Source organism: Hemitrygon akajei, chromosome 25 (genome assembly GCF_048418815.1).
Source record: "Hemitrygon akajei chromosome 25, sHemAka1.3, whole genome shotgun sequence".
Taxonomy (NCBI): domain Eukaryota; kingdom Metazoa; phylum Chordata; class Chondrichthyes; order Myliobatiformes; family Dasyatidae; genus Hemitrygon; species Hemitrygon akajei.
In genome coordinates, this window is record NC_133148.1 from 17,656,268 (window position 1) to 17,681,296 (window position 25,029).

At 45.4% G+C, this 25,029-nt stretch overlaps 1 protein-coding gene across 1 annotated transcript; it reads right to left on the reverse strand.

The window, feature by feature from the left end:
* Positions 1-14,596: 14,596 nt before the first annotated feature.
* On the reverse strand, positions 14,597-17,094 carry LOC140716423 (uncharacterized). The gene is made up of 2 exons (XM_073029141.1): positions 17,041-17,094; positions 14,597-15,940 (listed from the first exon to the last, which is right to left on the reverse strand). Exon 2 carries the CDS (start codon positions 15,617-15,619, stop codon positions 14,834-14,836), a length of 786 nt encoding a protein of 261 aa, XP_072885242.1. The 5' UTR covers positions 15,620-15,940; positions 17,041-17,094; the 3' UTR covers positions 14,597-14,833.
* Positions 17,095-25,029: the final 7,935 nt, after the last annotated feature.

Genomic DNA, 25,029 nt, shown 5'->3' on the forward strand with positions numbered 1-25,029 from the left:
GGAGGCTCACTGCATGGGTGACTGCCGGTCTTGCCCAGGCCTGCGTCCTGGAGAGGGGACTTTCCAGGCGCAGACTAACGGATGCCATCACCAGTTTCTGCTTGTTCTCACCAATGTCGAAGAAACCATTTCAAGAGCGCCAAATGCACTAGGGGAGGTTGTAGGCAATGCACGTGAATCACTGCCTCATCTGGAAGGGCTATTTAGGTCCTGGTTGGTGATGAGGAAGGAGGTGTGGGGAACAAGTTTTGTGCCCCCTGTGCTCGCAGAGAAACATTCCATGTGGCTGGGAGGTTTGGGTTGGGAGGGATGAGCAGACCAGGGAATCAAGACGAGAATGGTTTCTGCAGAAAGCAGTAAAGGGTGTGCAGCAGAAGCTGTGACTGGTGGTGGGATTTGGTGCTCTCTGTGACTTTCACGTCGGTGGCCTCAAGTGTAGACAAAGTGAGAAATTAATGGAGCACCTGTCTGTTTGCAGTGGCCATCCTCAGCTAATATACCTCACTGCTGCTGAAAAGGCTAATTTTCCGGACACTAACACCCTGTGTAGGTATATACCTATGACAATCAACTTTATCTTGAACTTGAGATCGCAGTTGCTTGTCATTTCATCTCCTTTCCTGTTCCTTCCCACGCTGAACTGTCCATCCTTGGCTTCCTCCACTGCCAGGGCTGAAGAACAACACCTCATGTTCTGAACACACAGACAAAATGCTGGAGGAACTCAGCTGGTCAGGCATGGGCCGAGTGGAAAGGAAGGGAGAAGGTGCCAGAATAACAAAGTGGGGGAAGGGAGGGAGGACTAGCTAGATATAGCGATATGTAAAGTTCGGTGGAAGGTAAAGGGCAGGAGAAGAAAGAATCTGATAGGAAAGGAGAGTGGATCGCAGGAGAAAGGGAGAATGGAGTGGCACCGGGGGTGGTGAGATGCAGGTGAGCAGAAGAGGTGAGAGGGCAGAGTGGGGAATAGAAGAAGAGGGAAGCAGAAGGGGAAAAATACCAGAAGGAGAAATCAATGTTCACCCCATCAGGTTGGAGGCTACCTAGACGGAATGTGAGGTGTTGCTCCTTCACCCTTTGAGTGGCCTCACTGTAGCGAAAGAGGAGTCTATAGACCAACATGTTGGAACAGGAATGGGGGAAAGGAATTTAAATGGTTGGCCAGCAGGAAATACCACATTTTGCAAATGGAATGGAGGTGCTCGACAATGCAGTCCCCCAAATAACATTGGGTCTCAGAAATATAGAGAAGGCTACATCAGGAGCAGCAGATTCAATAGACAACCCCAACAGATTTGTAGGTGAAGTATTGCCACACCTGGAAGGACCGCTTGGGGCCTTGAATGGAGGTGAGGGAGGATGCGAATGGGCAGGAGTAGAAATTCATTTGTTGGAATATGTGCCAGGAGAGAGATTAACGGAGAGGGTCAAATGGACAAGGGAATCGTGGAGGGAGTGCTTCCTGCAGAAAGCAGAGTGTATGGAGGGGGAGCGCTGTAGAGGTGTGGATATACCAGTGCATCGTTTGAAAATGTCTGGTTATTGGTTGTAGCAAGTAGAACATGGAACGTTACTCTGGGTATATTTAAGGCAGAGGTTAAACTATTCTTGATTAGTCAGGGCGTGAAAGGATATGGGGAGAAGGCAGGAGATTGGGGGCTGAGAGGGACGTGAATCAGCCAAGATGAAATGGTGGAGCAGACTCAACGTGCTAAATGGCCTAATCCTGCTCCTAGAACTTATGGCCTTCTGGAATTAGGATAGGATTAAGTTTTAAGAATTAATGTTTAAGTGCAACAAAATCAGATTTACAGTATATTGTAACAACTGGAATTTGGATTGCTTTATTTAAGCATGTAAGGAGCAAGTAATATTTGTGTTTGTATATTCCCTTTCATGAATTCAGGATGTCTCAATACAGTTTTACATATAAAAAAATGCAGATACAATAGGGCCTTTTAAGAGACTCCCGGACAGGTACATGGAGCTCAGTATCAGCTATGTTAACCCTAGGTAATTTCTAAGGTAAGGACATGTTCGGCACAGCTTTGTGGGTCAAAGGGCCTGTATTGTGCTGTAGGTTTTCTATGTTTCTATTACAGTACGGTACAGACCCTTCAGCCCATAATATTGTGCTAGCCTTTTAACTCACACTAAGATCAATCTAATCCTTCCCTTCATTTTTCTATCACCCATGTGCCTATCTAAGAGTTTCTTAGTTTCCCCTCATATATCTGCCAATATCACCACCCCTGGCAGGACATCCAACCCACTAACCGCTCTGTGTAAAACTAAACCTCTGACATACCCTCTTTATGTTCCTCCAATCACCTTAAAATTATGCCCCCTTGTATTAGCCAACTCTGCACAAGGAAAAAATGTCTCTGGCTATCCACTCGATCTAAGCCTCTTATCATCTTGTACACCACTATCAAGTAATTAGGAAATCTAACATAATATGATGGTATATTGCTCAGGGAATTGAATTCAATATAGAGGATTTTATTTATTTATTTACTGAGCTGCGATGTGGAATAGGCCCTTCTGCCTTTTGTTGTGTTCAAGTGTACGTAGCGTTGACAAAACCTGCATTGAACAAGTTAGAAAGGTTGAACAAGTTTGGTCTTTATTCTTCGGAGCGTAGAAGGTTGAGGGGGGACTTGATAGAGGTATTTAAAATTATGAGGGGGATAGGTAGAGTTGACGTGGATAGGCTTTTTCCATTGAGAGTAGGAGAGATTCAAACAAGAGGACATGAGTTCAGATTTAAGGGGCAAAAGTTTAGGGGTAACACGAGGGGGAACTTCTTTACTCAGAAAGTGGTAACTGTGTGGAACGAGCTTCCAGTAGAAGTGGTAGAGGCAGGTTCGATTTTGTCATTTAAAGTAAAATTGGATATGGACAGGAAAGGAATGGAGGGTTATGGGCTGAGTGCAGGCAGGTAGGTGGGACTAGGTGAGAGTAAGCGTTCGGCACGGACTAGAAGGGCCTGTTTCTGTGTTGTAATTGTTACCGGTATATGGTTATTGGTCTCCTCATTTGCGAAGGATGATAATGTTGGAAGCAGTTTGACTTGCTTTTTCATCATAATGCCCGGAATGGACAAGTTGTGCAATAAGGAATGCTTGGCTATCTGGGTTTGTACTTGCTGGTTTAGAATGGTGAGAAGTGATGATTTATACACATTATATCTGGGTGACTCCTGGTAACATTGACATGCAGAGGGTATTTCCTCTTATGGGCAAATCTAGAACTAGAAAGTCATTGTTTCAAAATATGAGCTTGTTCACTTAAGATAAAGATGAGACAATTTTGTTTCCTGAGATTTATGAGTCTTTAGAAATCTTCCTTCAAGGACAGGGGAAGTAGAGGATTTGGACATTTTTCCGGCAAAGCAAACCAGATTCTTAATAAGCAAGGGAGTAAAATGTTTCTGTTGATAGACAGGGTTGCAGTCAGAGCAGCCTTGATTTGAGTAACACAGTAGGTCAGGTTTGAGGAGCTGACTGCTTTACTCCCGATGCTGTTTGTATGACTTTGTTGAATGGTGGAGCAGGTTTGAGGGCTTTAAGATTGATCTTTGCTCTTCTCATGTGGTCTTTAGTTACTTCTGCCCAAAAATGCACTGGGTTTCGCTTTTCAAGTACTAACTTGTAGCCTTGGTTACTGAATGTTTACAATCTATTTTTGTTTTACAAACTCTAGTTCATATCTATTATTCTGAGAATAAAACTGGAATAGATGCTTGTGGGTTTAACAAGTTGGCAATGTTTCTGAAAGGAGAAATTAGATGAAAGTACCAAAGATATGGGGCAGACATGTTCACTTAATCTACAGCTGTGTCTCTGGGATTCAATATAAAGGTTCTCTCTCCTCAAGATTCGAGATTCAAGTTTATTTATCACATGTACATTGAAACATAAATTCAAATACAACACCCTATGGTGTGTTGGAGCAACACACAAGTGTCACCACACTACCTGATGGTATTATGTGTACGTGTTTTAGACACCTAAACTGAAGTCTTATCTGTTATAAATGTCCACTAGTACGCTCACTTTGGGGAGGTTATACTGTATCAACCTAACTTTCAAAGTTTAATTTACTTAGCTACGTTAGAAAATTTTTCAAAGGGGTTTTAGCTGACACTATTTCAGGTCCAAGGAGATGCCCGCAGCTAAGAAAGCAGATTTACCACAGTTATTCTGATTTAAATGAAGCACGTTTTATATTGAGTAAATTTCCAACAGTGATTAGAATTGTACAAAAGATTCCCAAATTACGAATGCAATACCTATAAACTAGAAAACTTAACACAGAGTTGCAGGTGCACAAGCTGTCTGTCACAGAAAGATGGTTCAAGGAGGAAGTCCTTCTTGGACAGAGGGTGAGGAGCAAATTCTATGTCTTCTCTGTATCTCTTCACGTTGCCCCTTAATTGTAATGCAGTTTTCTATGTTTGTCTAGAAATGACTTGTGGGTGTGTAAGACTCATGCGAATGCTGAATAGCCTCCTCCTTTGTTGTAAGCAAGTTCATTCGTGCATTTAGGACTCTCTCTCCCATTCAGCTATTGGACTATTGAAGGGGCTACATTCACTGATTGACAGGTTTCTAAAGGTGATCATGGCCGGAGAAAAGCTGATCCAAGCTCTCACATGAATCAGGTGAATTTAAAACAACTTCAAACTTATTATGTGGGCTTATCACTGGATGTATACACAGGAACTCTAATTTACACTTCACATTTGGTGCCCGCTGGGGTCTTCTGACCTGCTCTCACCATGCTCGCATGCCAGCTCTGGCTGGTTTGATGCTGGGTGCTGGGCTCCCGGCTGAATCCAAGCAGGACTGGAACGTATTCCAATGTGCTGTGAACCCGAGGCCATAATAATATTCATTGAAACTACTGAGTGAGGCCCGCTGTCCTGGAAAAAAGAAGAAAAAAACAGCTGGAAAGAAGCACAAGAGCTCAGGCCCAGCACCGGAGAGAAGGGGTTCTCTTGTGCCGTCATGCAGGGTCAGAGAATGAATCTGAAAGATCAGAATGAGAATTATTAACATCTGCAGCACTTTGCTTTAACCTGCAGTGTGGAATTGATTCTCCTTCTAGAGAGCAGGAAAGAACCTGGTTATTAGGTTGAAGGTCATACAACCACAGTTATACTGCACTAGAACAGGCCCTTCAGCCCATCCTGCTCATGCCAGCATTTTTCCATCCACACGAATCCTACTTAGCTGCATTAGGAATGTTTTCTTCCATGCTTTCCCTATGTACTGTCTGCCTAAATGCCTGTTAAACGGATCTGATTGTATCTGATCCCACCTCCTGGCGTGTTTCAGATATCAGCAAGTCTCCGTATACAGAAAAATGGTCCGTCAGATCCCCTTTAAATCTCCTAAATCTCACATTAAAACTACACCAACTGGTTTTTGTTCTCTGTGTCGTCGTACTCTTCAGTTGTCAAGGTCCTCATGGTCACCCTTCCTGGGTGCTGCTTCCTGTGGTGCGTGCAGACTGCGTAGCAAGTGGTGCTTTGGTGCTGAGGTTGCACCTGCCCCTGGACGTGAAGCCAGCTGCAGTCCAGGCCTCTGCTCTGTGCTTGAATGCCGTGCAAGCAGGAGGCACTAGGGCCAGTTCGGGGTCACATCATCGGCTAGTCCGGGGGTTGGTGCTGAAGACTGGAGCCTGAAGGTCTATCAGGTCTGGAAGTCAAAGACCGACAGCCGAAGCCTGGAGCCCTGTCCTGAGATGGAGAAGAGTGAGTGAGTGAGAGTGTGAGTGTGTGTGAGAGAGAGAGAGTGAGAGAGTTTGTGTGTGTGAGGGAGGAGTGCGGATTATTTTGTTGCTTGTGTTCTGTTTATTATGTTATATGTTATTCTGCTGAGCATTGCGAGTTTGGTGCCTACAACACATCCCTAGCTTGTGTCAGTGGTTAATGCAAGTGACACATTTCACTTTGTGTTTTGATGTACTGCACATATGACAAATAAACCTGAATCTGGTGTTCTTAAGAGATTCAGTTAAGAGCGTGAGCGAGGTTATGATCCTGGAGATCAGAGATACGCAGTTGAAAATCTGCACGTGTATGAATGATGTTGCTGTATTTAGCTCAACCCAGTGTTTGTTTGAAGACTGTTGATGGTCTGGTAATGACAAAGATTTCCAGACTGGTGTGCCAGTTCATTGATCCTAGGTGTGTATGTGAGCCCAGACCTGCAAAGACTGAGCAGCTGGGACTTGCTGTCAAAAATTCATTGCCCCTGTTTTGCATTATAAGTAGAAATCCGAATTTTATTTGACAACCCCAGATCACAAACTCTGGAAAAACTTCACACAGTTGTAAGTTAAATCGAAACCAAAATCTCAACTCTGTTATCTCCAAAACAATACAGATATATAGACAAAAAACACTGAACTAAATGAAAGCACCATATGCCTGTTGGAAAGACTGTCACTGAGGTGCTTAACAATTGTAAAATAGAACATAGAAAGTACAGAGGGGAACAGGAGCTTTGGTTCACAAAGTTGTGCTGAAGCAATTAAATTAGTAATCAAATTGCCAAACTAATCTCTTCAGCATAAACAATGTGCATATCCTTCCATTGGCCTCACATTCATGTGCCCATCTAAATGTCTCTTGCAGCTCTCTAAATGCCTCTGACCAACCGGGACACCACATTACAGGCATCCACCATTCTGTGTCAAAAACTTGCCCCTCACAGCTCATTTAAAATTGCCGTTCACAACTCCTTTGAAATCAAAGACGCTGGTTCTACCAGAATGGCGCTGGTAGAAAATGCCCCCTTGTGGCACACGATTTTTCACAAGAGGGACTTCTGAGAAAGGGAATGTATGGACCCCTAAAATGTTTATACTCAAACATTCAGGGACTCTTCCACAAACAGAAATTAAAGCTCTACATTTCCCTTACTCAGCTCTTCTTTCGCAGCACCAAACTTGCAACATCAGCTTCAGTGACCATTTTATTTTGTGTCAACTTTTTATCTAACTCTCTTTCTGGGTTGATCATAAACATCTTTCTCCCTTCTTCTTGGGCAGTTTCCCAGGGTCAAAGCTGAATTGTTTTTATTCCAATCAATGGGTGAAACTGCTTTGAGATCTTGCACAGATTGGACAAGGGGTGGTGACAGAAATAGTGGGTGGTTTGTACTCTTCCCCATACCAGCCCTGCACCTCTACTGCCACTTATGAAGGAATTCTCGCGACTCGATGCATTTCCTGGTGGTTGTTAATAGCATTCCACATTAACCCATCCACTCCCAGAAATAAGTGACCTCCCTATTCTCACCTTACATTTGTCTCTGCTGAACTCATTTTCCAGTGATATAGTCAGTGTGAAATGTAATAATGATCTCCATAATTTGTAGCCTCTGTAATCAATATACACCATCTGCCTATTTTAATGTCAAGCACAAATTTAGAAATTATAATTCGGCGTCTAAACCTTAATCTTCCACAGTAGTTATCCTTGGGGAGCGCCATCACACCACTCCCCATTCTGAGACCAGCTCCCTGTCCCTGAGCCTGTTCCCTGGCCTTGATCATCTGGCCGTAAATGGGAACATTATCAAATGGCCTTTTGAAATTTTAAATATTTCATAATCTACCACATTCTCATTATCCCTCTGAAGAGTGCATACAATTCAATAAAATTGGGTCAAGGAAAATATTTCTTCAGACATATCGATGGGGACTGTGGACTTCAAGGTCTGTATAATCAGGACATCACTGACACTGACATTTATTGTCACTGACACTAGTCCTGAAATTTGTTGTTTCGTGGCAACAGTACAGTGCAGGTACAACAAGTTACTTTCAGTTACAGTGAAAATAATGTAAAATAGGAATAGCGAGGCATTTGAAGGGCCATTTCTCACTGACTGGTTATTACACTATTGCGATTCTGAAGCAAAGACATTACATTAATTAACCATCAGCCCCTTGCCAAGTAAATTATTAATTTTTCTTTTTTAGGATACTGATATCACTTTCAAGGCCAGCTTTCATTTCTCATCCTTAATTGACCTCAAATAGTAAGGGGAGGGCCTTAGTTCAACAACCTGGAAAATTACGTGCAAACTAAAAGGGAGGGAGAGTGCAGGAGGCATTGCTGAAAACTCCTGAATAAAGAGGAAGAGAAAACGTATAGAAAGGGATAAGAATTTAGCTTCAAGCTAAATTGAAAAATTGGAGGTGAATACAGGACTGAAGGTGTTATATTTGAATGCAAACAGTATATGAACATAAGAATTAGGAGCAGGAGTAGGCCTTCTGGCCCATTGAGCCTGCTCTGTCATTCAATAAGATCGTGGCTGATCTGACCACGGACTCATCTCCACCTACCTGCCTTTTCCCCAAAACCCTTAATTCCCCTACTGTGCAAAATCTATCCAACCTTGTCTTAAGTATATTTACTGAGGTAGCATTCACTGCTTCATTGGGCAGAGAATTCTACAGATTCACCACCCTCTGGGAAAAGCAATTCCTCCTCATCTCCATCCTAAATCTACTCCCTCAAACCTTAAGGCTATGTCCCCTAGTTCTAGTCTCACCTTCCAGCTATCTTGGGTAACCCTTTCATAATTTTATATGATTCTAAAAGACTTCGTCCTTCTGAATTCCAGCAAGTACAGTACCATGCAAGTCAATCTCTCCTCATAGTCTCACCCCCTCATCTCTGGAATCAACCTGGTGGACCTCCTCTGTTCCACCTCCAAAGCCAGTATATTCTTCCTCAACGAAGCAGACCAAAACTGCATGCAATACTTCAGATGCAGCTTCACGTACCCTATACATTTGCAGCATAACCGCCTTGCTCTTAAATTCAATCCTAACAATGAAGGCCAACATTCCATTTGCCTTCTTGATAGCCTGCTGCACCTGCAAATCAACCTTTTGCGATTCACGCACAAGCACTCCCAAGTCCCTCTGCACCATTTAAATAATAATCTGGCCTTAACTGTTTCCTTCCGAAGTGGGTGACCTCACATTTACTAACTGTGGAAGAAATTTAGTTACTAGCTAGATACTAAGGGGTTATAGAGTTTTTTCTTCACAGCAGTGCTCTGTACTTGAACTGTGGAAGAAAATATCCAGAGCTGACATTGTATTGAGCAAAGAAGGGTTAATGATCTTCAAATGTAAAATCAAAGTCTACTGTGACTAATGTACTCTGTGCTGCCTTTCAGTCAGTCTGATTAAAATAACTGTTTATATTTGTTGTTCTAAGAATCATCACGTCTGATATACTCTTGAGGAATTAACACTGAAGTAAACGTGTAACTGCTCAAGGACATATCCTGCAACTTTGCTACTCAGCCATTGAAGTTCCTCCTTCTGATTTCTGTGTTTTTCTCTCGTATGCTTGGGATATAAATAAGAGCGTGACCCATTGTCCGACAGAGTCTCGGAACTCCGCTTTTAGGATGGTGAGCTCTCCATGATATCATGTTACAATAAAGACTTTCTAAGGCGATCTCCCTTCGTGTCTGAGTAGTACCTTTTCTGCCACACTAACATAGTTCTTCATCTGCCAGACCCTTTCCCACTCACTTAACCTATCTATGTCTCTCTGCAGACTCCCTGTATGTTCTGCACAATTTGATTTTCCACTCAATTTAGTGTCATCAGCAAACTTAGATACACTACACTTGGTGCCCTCTTCCAGATGCTTAATGTATATCGTGAACAGTTGCGGGCCCAGCACCGACCCCTGTGGCACACCGATCACCACTGATTGCCAACCAGAGAAACACCCATGTATCCCAACTCTCTGCTTTCTATTGGCTAAGCAATCTTCTAGCCATGCTAATACATCACCCCCAACTTTATGCATCCTTATCTTATGGATAAGTCTTTATTGTGGCACCTTATCGAACGCTTTCTGGAAATCCAAGTAAATAATGTCCATCTGTTCCCCTCCATCCTCTGTGCTTGTTATATCCTCAAAGAACTCCAGTAAGTTTTTGTCATGCAGGAACTGCCTCTGCTGAGTTCATGCTGCGTCTGCCTGATGGATCCACTTCTTTCCAGATGCCTCGCTGTTTCTCCTTTAATGTTAGCTTCAAGCTATTTCCCAACTACAGAGGTTAAACTAACTGGCTTATAGTTACCTGCCTTTTGCCTGCATCCTTTTTTGAGCAGTGGCATGACAATCACCCTCTTCCAATCTGCTGGGACCTGCCCAGAGTCCAGAGAATTTTGGTAAATCATCACCAAAGTCTCTACTATAACCTCTGCCATTTCTCTTGGTACCCTGGGATGCATTCCATCAGGACCAGGGGGTCGTCTATCCGCAGGCCCACAAGTTTGCTCAGCACTACATCTTTAGTGATAGCTATTGTACTGAGGTCCTCACCTCCCATCACATCCGTATCATCTCTCTTCAGCATGTTAGACATGTCCTCCACCGTGAAAACCAACATGAAATAAGGGATATGATAGAGATACATAGTGATGTGCATTTCTATTCTACCACACAAATTGATCCAAACTGATTTAAATCAGGAATCAATCATCTCCAGATGTTTAGGCAGGTAAAACCTCATTTACAAACATGAGAAAGTCTGCAGATTTTGGAACTCCAAAGCACCACACACAAAGCTCTAGAAGAACTCAGTCGGTCAGGAAGCATTTATGGAAAAAAGTAAACAGTCAGTGTTTCAGCCTGAAACATTCCCTTTTCCATAGATGCTGTCTGACCCACTGAGTTCCTCCAGCATTTTGTGTGTGACTTTAAGACCTCATTTACTTATTTTAATAATCGTGTTGCTATCACTTGAATGTGTTGAGAAATCTGTTAACAGCAGCAGCAGTACAATACAGTGCATAATAATATGGAAAGAAGAAAAAAGTAAATCAATTACAATAAGTATGTATATTAACTACTTAGATTAAAATTAGTGCAAAACAGAAATAATATATATTAAAAAAGTGAGGTAGTGTTCATGGGTTCAGTGTCCATTAGGAATCGTATGGCAGAGGGGAAGAAGTTGTTTTTCAAACTCTGCCTGTGCCATCAGGCTTCTGTAGCTCCTTCCTGAAGGTAACAATGTGAAGGGGGCAAGTCCTGGTTGATGAGGGTCCTCGGTAATGGACTCTTGCCTTTCTGAGTCACTGCTCCTTGAAGATGTCTTGGATACTAAACAGGCTAGAACCCAAGATGGAGCAGACTAACTTTACAACTTTCTGTAGCTTCGTTCTGTCCTGTGCAGTAGCCCCACCCTCCACGATACCAGATAGTGATCCAGCCTGTCAGAATGATTGACATGGTACATCTAGAGAAGTTTGAGTGTGTTTGATGACAAACCAAATCTCCTCAAACTCCTAATGAAGATATCCCATAGGAGAGGGGAGGGGTACCAGGGACAGATGATAGGCTCCCAGCTATAATCTTCTTTCAGCCATGATTCAGTGATGCCCACAACATCAAACATGCCCATCTGTAAACTGTGCTACGTTCACCTCTTTTATTCTGTATACTGCATGCATTCAAATATAACAGCTTCAGTCTTGTACTCACCCTTTTCGATTTTGTCCACCTTTTACAATGCAACTCATCCTGTTCACTGCAAATTTGCCCTTATATCAGCCTCTCCTTGCTAGCAGTCTCACTGCACACTGCCTCTGTTTGTAAACAAACTACCTCATCCTCAAGACTATCAATCCGGTTCCCATCCCCCTGCCAAATTAGCTTAGATAGATAGATAGATAGATACTTTATTCATCCCCATGGGGAAATTCAACTTTTTTTCCAATGTCCCATACACTTGTTGTAGCAAAACTAATTACATACAATACTTAACTCAGTAAAAAAATATGATATGCATCTAAATCACTATCTCAAAAAGCATTAATAATAGCTTTTAAAAAGTTCTTAAGTCCTGGCGGTAGAATTGTAAAGCCTAATGGCATTGGGGAGTATTGACCTCTTCATCCTGTCTGAGGAGCATTGCATCGATAGTAACCTGTCACTGAAACTGCTTCTCTGTCTCTGGATGGTGCTATGTAGAGGATGTTCAGAGTTATCCATAATTGACCGTAGCCTACTCAGCGCCCTTCGCTCAGCTACCGATGTTAAACTCTCCAGTACTTTGCCCACGACAGAGCCCGCCTTCCTTACCAGCTTATTAAGACGTGAGGCGTCCCTCTTCTTAATGCTTCCTCCCCAACACGCCACCACAAAGAAGAGGGCGCTCTCCACAACTGACCTATAGAACATCTTCAGCATCTCACTACAGACATTGAATGACGCCAACCTTCTTAGGAAGTAGATTCGACTCTGTGCCTTCCTGCACAAGGCATCTGTGTTGGCAGTCCAGTCAAGCTTCTCGTCTAACTGTACTCCCAGATACTTGTAGGTCTTAACCTGCTCCACACATTCTCCATTAATGATCACTGGCTCCATATGAGGCCTAGATCTCCTAAAGTCCACCACCATCTCCTTGGTCTTGGTGATATTGAGACGCAGGTAGTTTGAGTTGCACCATATCACAAAGTCCTGTATCAGTTTCCTATACTCCTCCTCCTGTCCTGAAACTGTTCTGAACAACTCATGGAAGGATATAGGTCCCACTTGTACAGGTCTTACCTTCCCCAGAAGATATCCCAATGATCCATAAATCTGAACCCCTGCCCCCTGTGCCAGTTCCTCAGCCATGCATTCACCTGCCATATCACCTATTCTTACCCTGAATGATGCATGGCATGGGAAGCAATCCAGAGATTACTATCCCGGAGGTCCTGTTTTCCAGCTTTCTACCTAAGATCTCTCTTCTGGATTTCCCCACCTTTTCTATCTCTGTCTTTGGTGCCAATAGGCACCAAGACCTCTGGCTGCTTACCCTCCCCCTTTAGATGGGGTTGCAGCAGGGTAACACTGCGATTAGTATGAACGGATGTTTGACCGTCAGCACTAAAGCCCTAGGTCCATACCAGGACACTCGGACTGCCCTCCGCACTCACACTGAATTTATAATGACAGCATTGTTGAAAAATGCACATTTGTTCTGTTTATAACCTTGTTAACAACAGAACTGGGTCATTTAAAGATCTTTACTTTGTTAATGAATTAAAAGCGTTGACACTCGGAGGTGGTTATATTCAGCTTTAATCCAGTAATCATCCATCTTTCCCTTTAACAATAATTCGTGAGCTGGATTCTTTTACTAACAAGTCCATGTTACCTGAGCAAAACAATTACCTTTTTTATTGGAGCAATCCACGAGGAGCAATCTATGTTCCAAGCCTACACCGGTATCTGTCCTCCTCTGTTCTTGCGATATATCGACGACTGCATCGGCGCTGCTTCCTGCACGCATGCTGAGCTCGTCGACTTCATTTACTTCGCCTCCAACTTTCACCCCGCCCTCAAATTCACCTGGTCTGTTTCCGACACCTCCCTCCCCTTTCTAGATCTTTCTGTTTCTATCTCTGGAGATAGCCTATCCACCGACGTCTACTACAAACCTACTAACTCCCACAGCTACCTAGACTATTCCTCCTCCCACCCTGTCTCCTGCAAAAATGCTATCCCTTTCTCTCAATTCCTCCACCTCCATAGCATCTGCTCTCAGGATGAGGCCTTTCATTCTAGTACAAAGGAGATGTCTTCCTTTTTTAAAGAAAGGGGCTTCCCTTCGTCCACTATCAACTCTGCCCTCCATCGCGTCTCCCGTATTTCACGCACCTCTGCCCTCACCCCATCCCCCCGCCAGCCCACCAGGGATAGAGTCCCTCGGTCCTCACCTATCACCCTACCAGCCTACAGATCCAACATATAATCCTCTGTAACTTCCGCCACCTCCTACGTGATCCCACCACCAGACACATCTTCCCCTCCCCCCACTCTCGGCTCTCCGCAGGGATCGCTCCCTACGCGACTCCCTTGTCCATTCATCCCCCCATCCCTCCCCACGGACCTCCCTCCGGGCACTCATCCCTGCAAACGGAAGAAGTGCTATACCTGCCCCCACACTTCTTCCCTCACCACCATCCCAGGCCCCAGACAGTCCTTTCAGGTGAGGCACCACTTCAGCTGCGAGTCATCTGGGGTGATATACTGTATCCGGTGCTCCCGATGTGGCCATTTATACATTGGGGAGACCCGCCGCAGACTGGGAGACCGTTTCACCGAACACCGGCGCTCAGTCCTCCAGCAGTGGCGGGATCTCCCCGTGGCCACACACTTCAATTCCACAGACCCCTCCCACTCCGACATGTCTGTCCATGGCCTCCTCTACCGTCAAGATGAGGCCACACGCAGGTCGATGGAGCAATACCTCATCTCCTGCCTAGGTAACCTCCTTCCTGCCGGCATGAACATTCAATTCACAGACCTCCGTTGATACCCCTGCCCCCCTTACCCCCATTCCTATCTATTATTCTAGTCTGGTTCTCTTTCTCTTTTTCCCCTCTCACTATAATCTCCCCCCAGCCCTACCTTTCTTTCTCTTTTATTTCCCATAATTCTCCACCTTCCCCCTAGCCCATTTCCCTCCAGCCTATCACTACCCAGCTCTCTACTTTATCCCCCCTCCCACTTCTTATTCCCCCCTCGACCATCCCATGTTACTTCACTCCTGATGAAGGGTTTCGGCCCGAAACGTCGTCACTACCTCCTCCCACAGATGCTGTCTGGCCTGCTGAGTTCTGCTAGCATTTTGTGTTTTTTACCTTTTTTATTCATTTATCTCATTAGAATGTAATTAGAAACACCGATTATATTCTTTCTCTTTCTTAAACTTAATCCTGAATGAGCTACATATTACTATCTGACATCCTAACAAAGCAAACGGTTCACTATCACAAGTCATTGGTGAATTTTCTGGTGTTTTCGCAAGGCGGATGTACGAGCGAAGCCCTTTCCACATTCAGTGCAGGTGAAAGGCTTTTCCCCAGTGTGAATACGTTGGTGGTACATCAGATCTCTTCCGGTTTTAAAGCTCTTCTCACAGTCAGAACATTTATAAGGCCTGTTTTCATTGTGAACACGACTGTGTGCAGTGAGGTTTGTTGAGCATGTGAAGCATTTCCCACACACAGAGCAACTGAAAGGCTTCTCTTTGCTGTGAATTCGCTGGTGAATCAGAAGCTGAGATGAACTAGTGAATCCCTTTTCACAAACGGAGCAGATGAACGGTCTCTCGGTTGTGTGAAGGCGCTGGTGGCTGAGATGGTGGGATGATTTAGTGAACCCTTTCCCACACAGAGAACAGACAAATGGCTTCTCTCCTGTGTGACGACGCTTGTGATCAGTGAGATGTGAAGAGCAAGTGAATCCCTTCCCACACTCAGAGCAGGTGAATGGTTTCTCCCCAGTATGAACTCGTTGGTGCTCGATGAGGTTGGATGAAGACCGGAACTTCTTTCCACAGTGAGAGCAACTGAATGGTTTCTCGTCGGTGTGAAGTCGCCGGTGCACCACGAGGCTGTCGGACTGAGCGAACCCCTTCCCACACTCTGGGCAGATGAAGGGCCTCTCCCCAGTGTGACTGCGTCGATGAATTTCCAGCTGAGAAGGCGAATTGTAACCCTTTCCACAGTCCCCACATTTCCAGGGCTTCTTCCTGCTGCAAGTATCGGTGTGCTTGTCCATGATGAATGATCAGTTCACATCCCAGCGACACACAACTTTTCACACACAGTGGCTTTTCTCCACTATGAAAGGGGGTAGTGTTTCCTCAGGTGTGTAAGTGTTAAAACTCCTTCCCCCGCGCCTGCATTGGAACACTCTTCTGTGGTCCTGACACTTTTCCAGTCACGTTGATATTTAATATGTTTTCTCAGTGGCAACATAGACATACATTTTTTCCTTCCACGTTTAACACGATGATACTCAGATCCCAATGAAACTCAGAGGTGTGATTTTGGAAGTGATTTGAAGTCTCACCATTTGTTAATTCTCCTCTTCCAACACCTGTGAAAACAATTTTAACATGACTAGTAACTAAAAATATGCCAGCTGAGACCATAAAAAACAGCTTGCCATATACATGAGAATTTGTCCGCCACGATTTTTAAGTTCAACGTGGATGCTACATTTCCCCCCAAGTGAAAGTGTACACTGCTATTATAACCTGCCAGCTTGCTTCTTGTTCTGGCTTCTTCTTCCTTCTTATCCAGTCCTGATGCAAGACCTCGGCCCAGATGTTGACTGTTAATTCCTCTCCACAGATGCTGCCTAACTTGCTGAGTTCCTCCAGTATTTTGTGTGTGTTGCTCTGTTATCATAAGGGCCAGTCTTGACCACTTCTTGATATTTTGTTGCTTTAATAACCTGACTTACAGACTTCTTACAAACTGGATGGGATCATTATTTCGTTATTTATTAATCTTTTAGGATCTGGACGTGGTCTGTCCTCACAGAAACCACCAGTGAGAAGCAACCTTCCAGAACTGTTGCAGTTCTACTAGGAAACACTGGGGTTTAGTAGTGGTTGAGGTACTGGCAGAAGGGCAAGATTGTTAAAGAGAAAGCTGGCCAAAAATCTCAGTCCACGTAAGCAAATAGCATCAAAGAATTGTGCACAAGCAGCAGAGTATAGAATATTATAGCCCTTTGGCCCATGATGTTGTGCCGACCTTTTATAATGCTCTCAGACCATTCTGCAATTGCCTGTCAATCAAATAAACGAACCAATTGGCTTCTACTCTGCTCTCTGCGTCACCGCCAAGATAGCCGTACATACGCAGTACTGTGAGCCGGTTCACACCTCCCCCACCCCCGTTCACCGCGGAGCTGTAGCTAAACGCACCCCGTGAACAGCAGGTCTTTCAACTCTAATCCCAGTCCTTACGTTTAATTCAGATGTTTCAATAACACCCACCCCACTCCATTCACAAGCTGCACTCCTTCCCGCCCCCAACATTCCCCTACTACCGGGTTAGGCAGCATCTCTGGGAAAGGGAAAACATCCACTGTTTACTTTTTTCCCCACAAATGTTGCCTGGCTCTCTGAGTTCCTCCGGCATTTTGTGTGTATTACTTTAATCTACGACACCGGCGGATTTTCCTACCAGTTCCAGAATCGCTGCATCACCCGCAGGCCGCCTCAGTCTCTTTTACCGCGCATGCTCAGACACGGCTTTCAAGCGCTCTGGCCGCTTTTCAGCGCTTTGGCTAATCGGGCATATTTCCAGCCGCAGAGACCTCTGGGCATTTCCGGGGCCATTGCGTTGTGAACTGTGCAATTCAGTTTCGGATGGGAAGATAATAAATTAGATTAATAAATTCCATAAGAAAACGGAATAGGTTTAGTAAAATAAACCAATTATGTAATGTATAATTCTGTAACGCTCTGTTTCTACAGTGCTCTTTTATGCCGCAGATTCATAGAAACATAGAAAATAGGTGCAGGAGCAGGCCATTCGGCCCTTCGAGCCTGCACCGCCATTCAGTATGATCATGACTGATCATCCAACTCAGAACCCTGCACCTGCTTTCTCTTCATACCCCCTGATCTCTTTAGCCACAAGGGCCATATCTAACTTCCTTTTAAATATAGCCAATGAACTGGCCTCAACTGTTTCCTGTGGCAGAGTATTCCACAGATTCATCACTCTCTGTGTGAAGAAGTTTTTCCTCATTTCGGTCCTAAAAGGCTTCCCCTTTATTCTTAAACTGTGACCCCTCATTCTGGACTTCCCCAACATCGGAAACAATCTTCCTGCATCTAGCCTGTCCAATCCCTTTAGAATTTTATACGTTTCAATAAGATCCCCCCTCAATCTTCTAAATTCCAGTGAGTATAAGCCTAGTCCATCCAGTCTTTCTTCATATCAAAGTCCTGCCATCCCAGGAATCAATCTGGTGAACCTTGTTTGTACTCCCTCTATGGCAAGAATGTCTTTCCTCAGATTAGGGGACCAAAACTGCACATAATATTCTAGGTGCGGTCTCACCAAGGTCTTGTACAACTGCAGTAGAACCTCCCTGCTCCTGTACGCAAATCCTTTTGCTATGAATGCCAACATACCATTTGCCTTTTTCATCGCCTGCTGTACCTGCATGCCCACCTTCAATGACTGGTGTACAATGACACCCAGGTCTCGTTGCATCTCCCCTTTTCCTAATCGGCCACCGTTCAGATAATAATCTGTTTTCCTGTTCTTGCAACCAAAATGGATAACCTCACATTTATCCACATTAAATTGCATCTGCCATGAATTTGCCCACTCACCTAACCTATCTAAGTCACCCTGTATCCTCTTAGTATCCTCCTCACAGCTAACACCGCTGCCCAGCTTCGTGTCATCCGCAAACTTGGAGATGCTGCATTTAATTCCCTCGTCTAAATCATTAATATATATTGTAAACAACTGGGGTCCCAGCACTGAGCTTTACGGTACCCCACTAGTCACTGCTAGTGACTAGTGATGAGTGACTAATTCCAGCATTTGAATTCTTGAACGTCCATGATGTATTTGTGTATGTGTTGTTACAAGAATTACCCCTTGTAATAATGATCAGTGAGGCACAGAGAAACTGTAGTTACCGACAAGTAACTTTTATTGTTCCAACTAAAAGCCCGTGGGTTGACGAACGGTCTCCTGTGCACCCTACTAGAATTCCCTGACAGTCCATGAACAGTCAATAAAGAGAAAAGGATATTACCCGGGAAAGGAATCTACTCTGGCCAGCCGTTCCTCATGGTCCCGATCTCCACATGTCAATGGGGTTCTCCTTATCCGCAATGGTTGGTCTCTGGCTGCTGGAGAGTTATCGCCCCTGCGTATTTGAAGCTCCTGAGTCTTATACTCTTCCTCATCAATTGAACCATTGGATCTCCGCCCCAATGACTCAAGGTCACTTGATCCACCTGGGTCACCTTCTTACTGGTCATTGTACTGGGCTACAGCCAACATCATTTCATGACTCTGCCCACCCCAGCCTTGTGTATTTGTGTCTTTACACTCTGACTGGTCCAAACCAGTTAAATAAGGCAACCCAGACATTGTCTAACGAGTTTACCGATTGCAGGTCTGGCATTTTACAAAACAAGTAGCTACTCCTCTGAGAATGGTTTCAGGTATATTGCTGTGACTAGATTGTCACAGAGCAAGGATCAGTTCAGAGTCCACACCCTTTACACAACAAATGGCTATTTGTTTGAGGTTTAGCAGATCATTACCTGAAGCTTCCCATGTCCACATTCAGTTGCTCTGATTAGATTATCCAAAAGCAAGAAACTGTTCAGAGTCCACAAAATGGGGGAAACAAAGACAACTGGCTTGTCTGCTTCCCCTGTCCTTGATCAGATTTCTGGTCAGCAGTGTGTAGGTATACATGTATAAGCATCTATACAGTGTGTGGACATGTACATAATTAATATTCATCAGGCTAGTAACTATTGCAAAAACCGGTCTTCAAGCTATCTGTACCTTGGGCATGTATGCCCATGATAATAAACTTGAAAGCTGGAATCTGGAGCTAAAATCTACAATGCTGGGCCAAGAGCAGGTCAGGCTGTATGTGTGGAAAGACAGGAATCATCAACATTTTGGATCAAAACATCAGGATTGGAATTGTAGATGGGGAAAAAACATGTGAGATTGATAGGTGTGTAGTGTAGGCCCCTGTTAGTCGCAATACACCATGGATTTGGGCCTTGGAAAGTTTCCAGGGCGCAAGCCTGGGCAAGGTTATTTTTTTATGGAAGACCGGCAGTTGCCCAAGCTGCAGGTCTCCCCTCTCCATGCCACCGATGTTGTCCAGGGGAAGGGCATTAGCAAGGGCATAGGAGTACCAAATGGGAGATAGGCAGATGGGACCAGATGAGGTGAGGCTGGAAGATGATATGTGGAGACAGAAGATATGCATGTGCTGGGCTTTGATAATTAAGGTAAGTCATAAGTGAAACATATAAGAGAGGGCTGATGGGCAGCTGGAACCACATTGGGGGGGGGGTATAGGAGGCATAATGGGAAAAGTGTAGGTGTATTGTGTGGGAATAGGAAGTACACAACTCAGCAGAAAGCCAAACTCCACTTCAGTTCAACACGGGAGTCGAGATGGCATCAGCTCCAGGTGCTTTATTGGGCAGCACTTACTCATACAATTGAACTGAGCAAAACCGAGAGAACTAGAAAAGTATCATTAATGCAGCAAACTTATAATGATTGAGTCACAGACACATTCCCAAGAAATTAAGAATGCATAAAACTAGACTTGTATGTAAAATATCCAAACATTATACAGAACACGAGTAAACAAAGTTTTAAAGTATGGGAGAAGATTAATTTCATGTCAGCATTCTTTAAATTACCAAGACTGGTCAAACACTATACTGATAATCAGGAATAAACTTGTATAAAATATTAATGCAAAATATTGCTGGGATTCCATTCCCTCTTATGAATTCCAAATGATGGGTTGCACAAACAAAAGAAAGACAATTCAGGATTGTGTATGTACTGGATATATTTCAAATGTGCGAAATCTATGGACGTCTCCCGGGTGAGTTGCGAACCCTGCTGAAGTGTGCCTATGGAAGTTCCCGGGCAGTACTGAAGGACACAATGCAGCCTCTGCCCGGGGAGAATGGGACCTGGCGCACAGACTTCAGCAAGATAACGAATCCCTGGGTCATTGGCTAGCCTTTAGAGGGAAGGAGGCCATTAAGAGGGCAGCACAACGACGTGGAGAAGTGACTAGATGCCGAGCTCGGTTTAGAGATACATGGGAGGAATATGCATTGGAAGGAAATGGGCCACTGGCCATTCAGACACTGCTCAATTGCCTGCTGCCCCAACAAGCACAGACTTTTAAGATGAGAAACCTAATTTGGCAGGCTATGCCTTGGGCTCAAGACAGTGACTACCCCGGTAAACGTGGACCGGGAGGGACTCTCTGTCGGCCCTCAGGATGGTCCTACAATTTTACTGGCTAGAGCAAGGAAGGGGGAATGGAAAAGGGGGACAGACTCGGGGACAAAGAAGGGACAAATCCCAGGATATATGCCGGAGGTGCGGGCAGAAGGGGCATTGGGCCAGGGAGTGTCGAAGTGCCCCCTGCAGAGAGCCCGCAAAACCTACTAAACAAAATGAGAGAGGAGTAACCTCCTTCACTTATAGCAACCCTTTTCCGCAAGAATGGGGGGGGGGGGCAGGGGAGGTGGTGGTGCCAGGAATAGTTGTATCACTTTCCCAAGACTCCAAAATGCAACCCATGGTAACCATTACAGTAGGAGACCCTCATTTGCGAGCCTTGGTGGACACTGGCGCTACCCTGTCCTCTGTACCCCCCTCCCTGGGATTACCTCTAAGCCACAACAGGGTAGTAACCGTGGGAGTAGCTGGCATCCCCCTGTCTGACCCCTATCAAAGAAGATCACTTTGTCTCTGGAAGACAAGTCGTATAGAAGAAATTTTGATCATATCCGAAACTGCTCCCTAGCCCCTGTTGGGACGCCAGGCTCCGTACAAACTAGGAGCCACTATTTACTGCACCCCTCAGGGCATGTAGTACCCTCACCCCGGACGTATCAGTTAACGTCCCTGCTCCTTACCCCCGAAGCTAAACTCGAACCAATATTTTACTGCTGCCAACTCGGGAGCAACCCCCATACAGTTAAGATTTGCTGATTAGGGCAAGAACTTGAGAAGCTGACGCCGTCGGCTCCCGCTGGGGCTTTCTGCAAGTGGGTCAACACCACTCCCGTTTACACTGCACCGCCTGGTGTACAACGGGAGGTGGCCCCGAGTACCGAGAGGAGGCGTGCACTCATGAAGGGCAGAAAACTAGGACACACCCGGAACCTTATCTCTACTTTGGGAAGGAAGGACTGGGTACCCTGGTACGTCTGACCACGGAGCAGCAACCCCTGTCCCGCCTGAGTCAATACCTCACTTGACCCTTGCCATGTGGCCCCCCCTTCAGGTGAAACAGATGCGCCCTATGATTAAGAGTTTACAATCTGCCCCCATTATCAACCACATTAGGGATTTCGAGTGGTACGGGCCTGAAGAAGGAAGCGTAGGTCTTCCGGGAATCTCCCGCCAGCTGGAGGACCCCCTAACCAAGTTCCGACGACAGGACCGCCTGGGCTGCCAGGCCTTGCGGACCCTTCAGCATTGGAAATAGTAAATGCAGACTTGTGGGCCCACCACAAGACTCGCGTAGGCTAAGTGCTCACTGCAGCAGACCACTGTGTCAAGCTAAAAAAGAAAGCTGTATTACCGTGTGTCAGACCGTATGGACTGGCCCCCGAGGCAGAAGAAGGCATAGCCCCGGTCATAGACTCTCTGCTCCAACAAGGGGTTCTCAAACCTACTGTCAGCCCCTGTAACACACCAATACTGCCTATACCCGAAGCTGGATGGCCTAATGAGTGGTGCTTTGTGCAAGATCTAAGAGCTGTAAACAACATTGTAATTCCTATAGCCCCGGTGGAACCTGACGTTAATATGGTTCTTTCATCCCTTCCATCTGATGCTATTGTCTACACCGTTGTCAACTTGTGTTCTGCCTTCTTTTCTATTCCCCTCCACTCGGATAGCCAGTATCTGTTTGCCTTCACGTACAAGGGGCAACAGTATACCTGGACTCGACTGGGGTCTACCTCCCAGGGGTATACTGAAAGTCTGGGCGTGTCTGTCGTTGCTGTTAAACTTAGACGAGTGCCACCCGGGAGGAAATTCCATATTGGTACAACACGCCGATCACCTTTTGGTGGCGTCATCTACCCTAGCAGACTGTGTGAGAGACTCAGTGACCCCTACTCCAGTCCCTAGCCACCTGGGGTCATAGAGCGGCTAGAACTAAGCCTCAGTTTCGTACAGTATCTTGAATCTGCCCTAAAAGCTGGAGCTCGAGAAATAGTACCGGACCGAGTACAGGCCACCCTAAGGATACCGCCACCTGAAACGAAGAAAGAGGTCCTTTCCTTCCTGGGGATGGAACCTGACGTTAATTCTGATTCTTCCATCCCTTCCATCTGGTGCTATTGTTGTCGGCGAAGGGTACACAACTACTGCCTGCACAATGCAATCCTCCGTGCCGCCGCAACTGCTAAAGATGCTCCTGCGCATTTCGAACGGACCCCTGAGAGAGAAAACGCATTCCAAGTTTTGAAAGCGGCTGTAACTACATCCCCAGCTTCGGGGCTCCCCAGCTATGAAAGCTCTTTCCATCCGCGAAGAAGGAGGGTTCGCCACCTGAGTTCTCCCCCAGAATCACGGGGGCGGGAAGAGGCCAGTTGCCTACTACCCTACGGCCCTCCCCGCAGTGGTCCTGGGGGTGCCTGCATGTCTCCGCCGTGGTCGAGAAGTCTTTGCCGCCGGTCCTCGACCACCCCTGTGAAGTGCGAGTGCCTCATGCTGTTATACATTACCCCTCGAAAGTAGAATATGAAGGGGCAATTGAGTCGATGAGCAGCTAACCACAGACAGAGTCGGAAGGGACCGAAGATGCATTGGTTGGGGGGTGGGGGTGTTGGTGTTCATAGGAGGGTTAATTCAGGTTGTGGGTGGTAGCCACTCTAATACCTTTTTATCCTTATGCCATACTTATGCTAAGTGGATAAGGCAGGGAGCCTGTTGGATTATGTGCTGAAGTCCCACAGCCTGGTAAAACCATGATACCAATGTCTATGGTTCCCCTTACTCAGAATGAAACCAGGTCTATTAGGTGGTACTCGAGTGGGAGGAATGGAACTAGGAAAGATGATAATTGTACCAGGAGCCAGGGTAGAGACCAATACTATACCCCTGTTGCTTTCAGGGATGGTATCTCCAGCCACCCGGACGGATCCCTCAAAATTGATACTTGGAATTGAAGTAGATCCTTCCCCCGAACCTGTGGATGCCACTTGTTATTGTAATCACTACTCTAGAGCCCCTCATCAGCTGGGGAATAGTACCTGTAGCCGGCAGGCAGACACTGAATTTCCCCAGTGGAGGACTCAGGCCCGTGAGTGGGGCCTACTGGGTATGTAGAAATTGAGCCTACCCGTGGTTACCGGGAGAGCGGCCAGATCCTGATGGGACAGGTAATCCAAGGGGATAAGGGATGGAGTGGGTGCTGTTAATTAACATAATTAGTGCCCCACTTCAGGGTTATGGATCATCCCAAGGAACACCCCCATTAGACTAGGACAAGAAGGGGCATATCAGAGGCGGGACGATTTGGGATGATAATGTTTCCTATATATGGAGTGGGTCGAGCTGCCACAGAAAGAACTAGATTGGCCGCGGCATTTGAAGAATTAGTCAATAGCACTGCTGAAGTTCTTGAAGAAACTCAGTCTCAAGTATACAGCATAACTACTGAAATGATTGCCATACGGCAGACAGTTTTGCAAAATCGGATGGCCCTTGATTTTATATCAGCTGGAAAAGGGGGAACCTGTGCTACGATAGGGAAGGAATGTTGTACCTGTATTCCTGATGCCTCAGAGAATATAACTGACTTAGGCCAGTGCATTATGGAGAAGGTTAAGGAGATGAGGAAGGTGGGAGAACAGCTGGAAAACTTTAACAGTGGAGGATCTTGGTGGGAAGGAATATGGGGATGGTTTTCCGGATGGGGAAGCTGGATCACACATGGAATTATAATAGTGGTCATGATACGTGTTTTAGGGTGTTGCGCATGTGGAGCATTGAGGTTATGCTGTAGTCAGTTAATGAAGAAAGTTTTGTCTGGCCCTGAAGTCCCTATGGTATCCCAAAAGGTAAGAGATAAATCTAGCAAGGAACACTAGTGGGGTGAAGAGGCGTGCCCAAAGAAAGAAAGGCCCTTCCCCTATGGATATGAACCCCCTTACGAGGAAGAGGAGGAAATACCATATGAGGAATTTTGACCTAAAAGATCAACAAGGAGAGAACTGTGGAAGAAAATTTAAAGCGTTATTACGGATTAGGGACCACAGGGTTAAGCCATTTCTGCCACGACAGCAGTACTGTCTGTTCTTGGTAAACAGCCAACTAACTAACCGTACCTAGCTATAAGTAACTGACTTGCATGCTTGCTTGTACATTAAGGAGGATGGGGTATCCTATTTTTCTTTG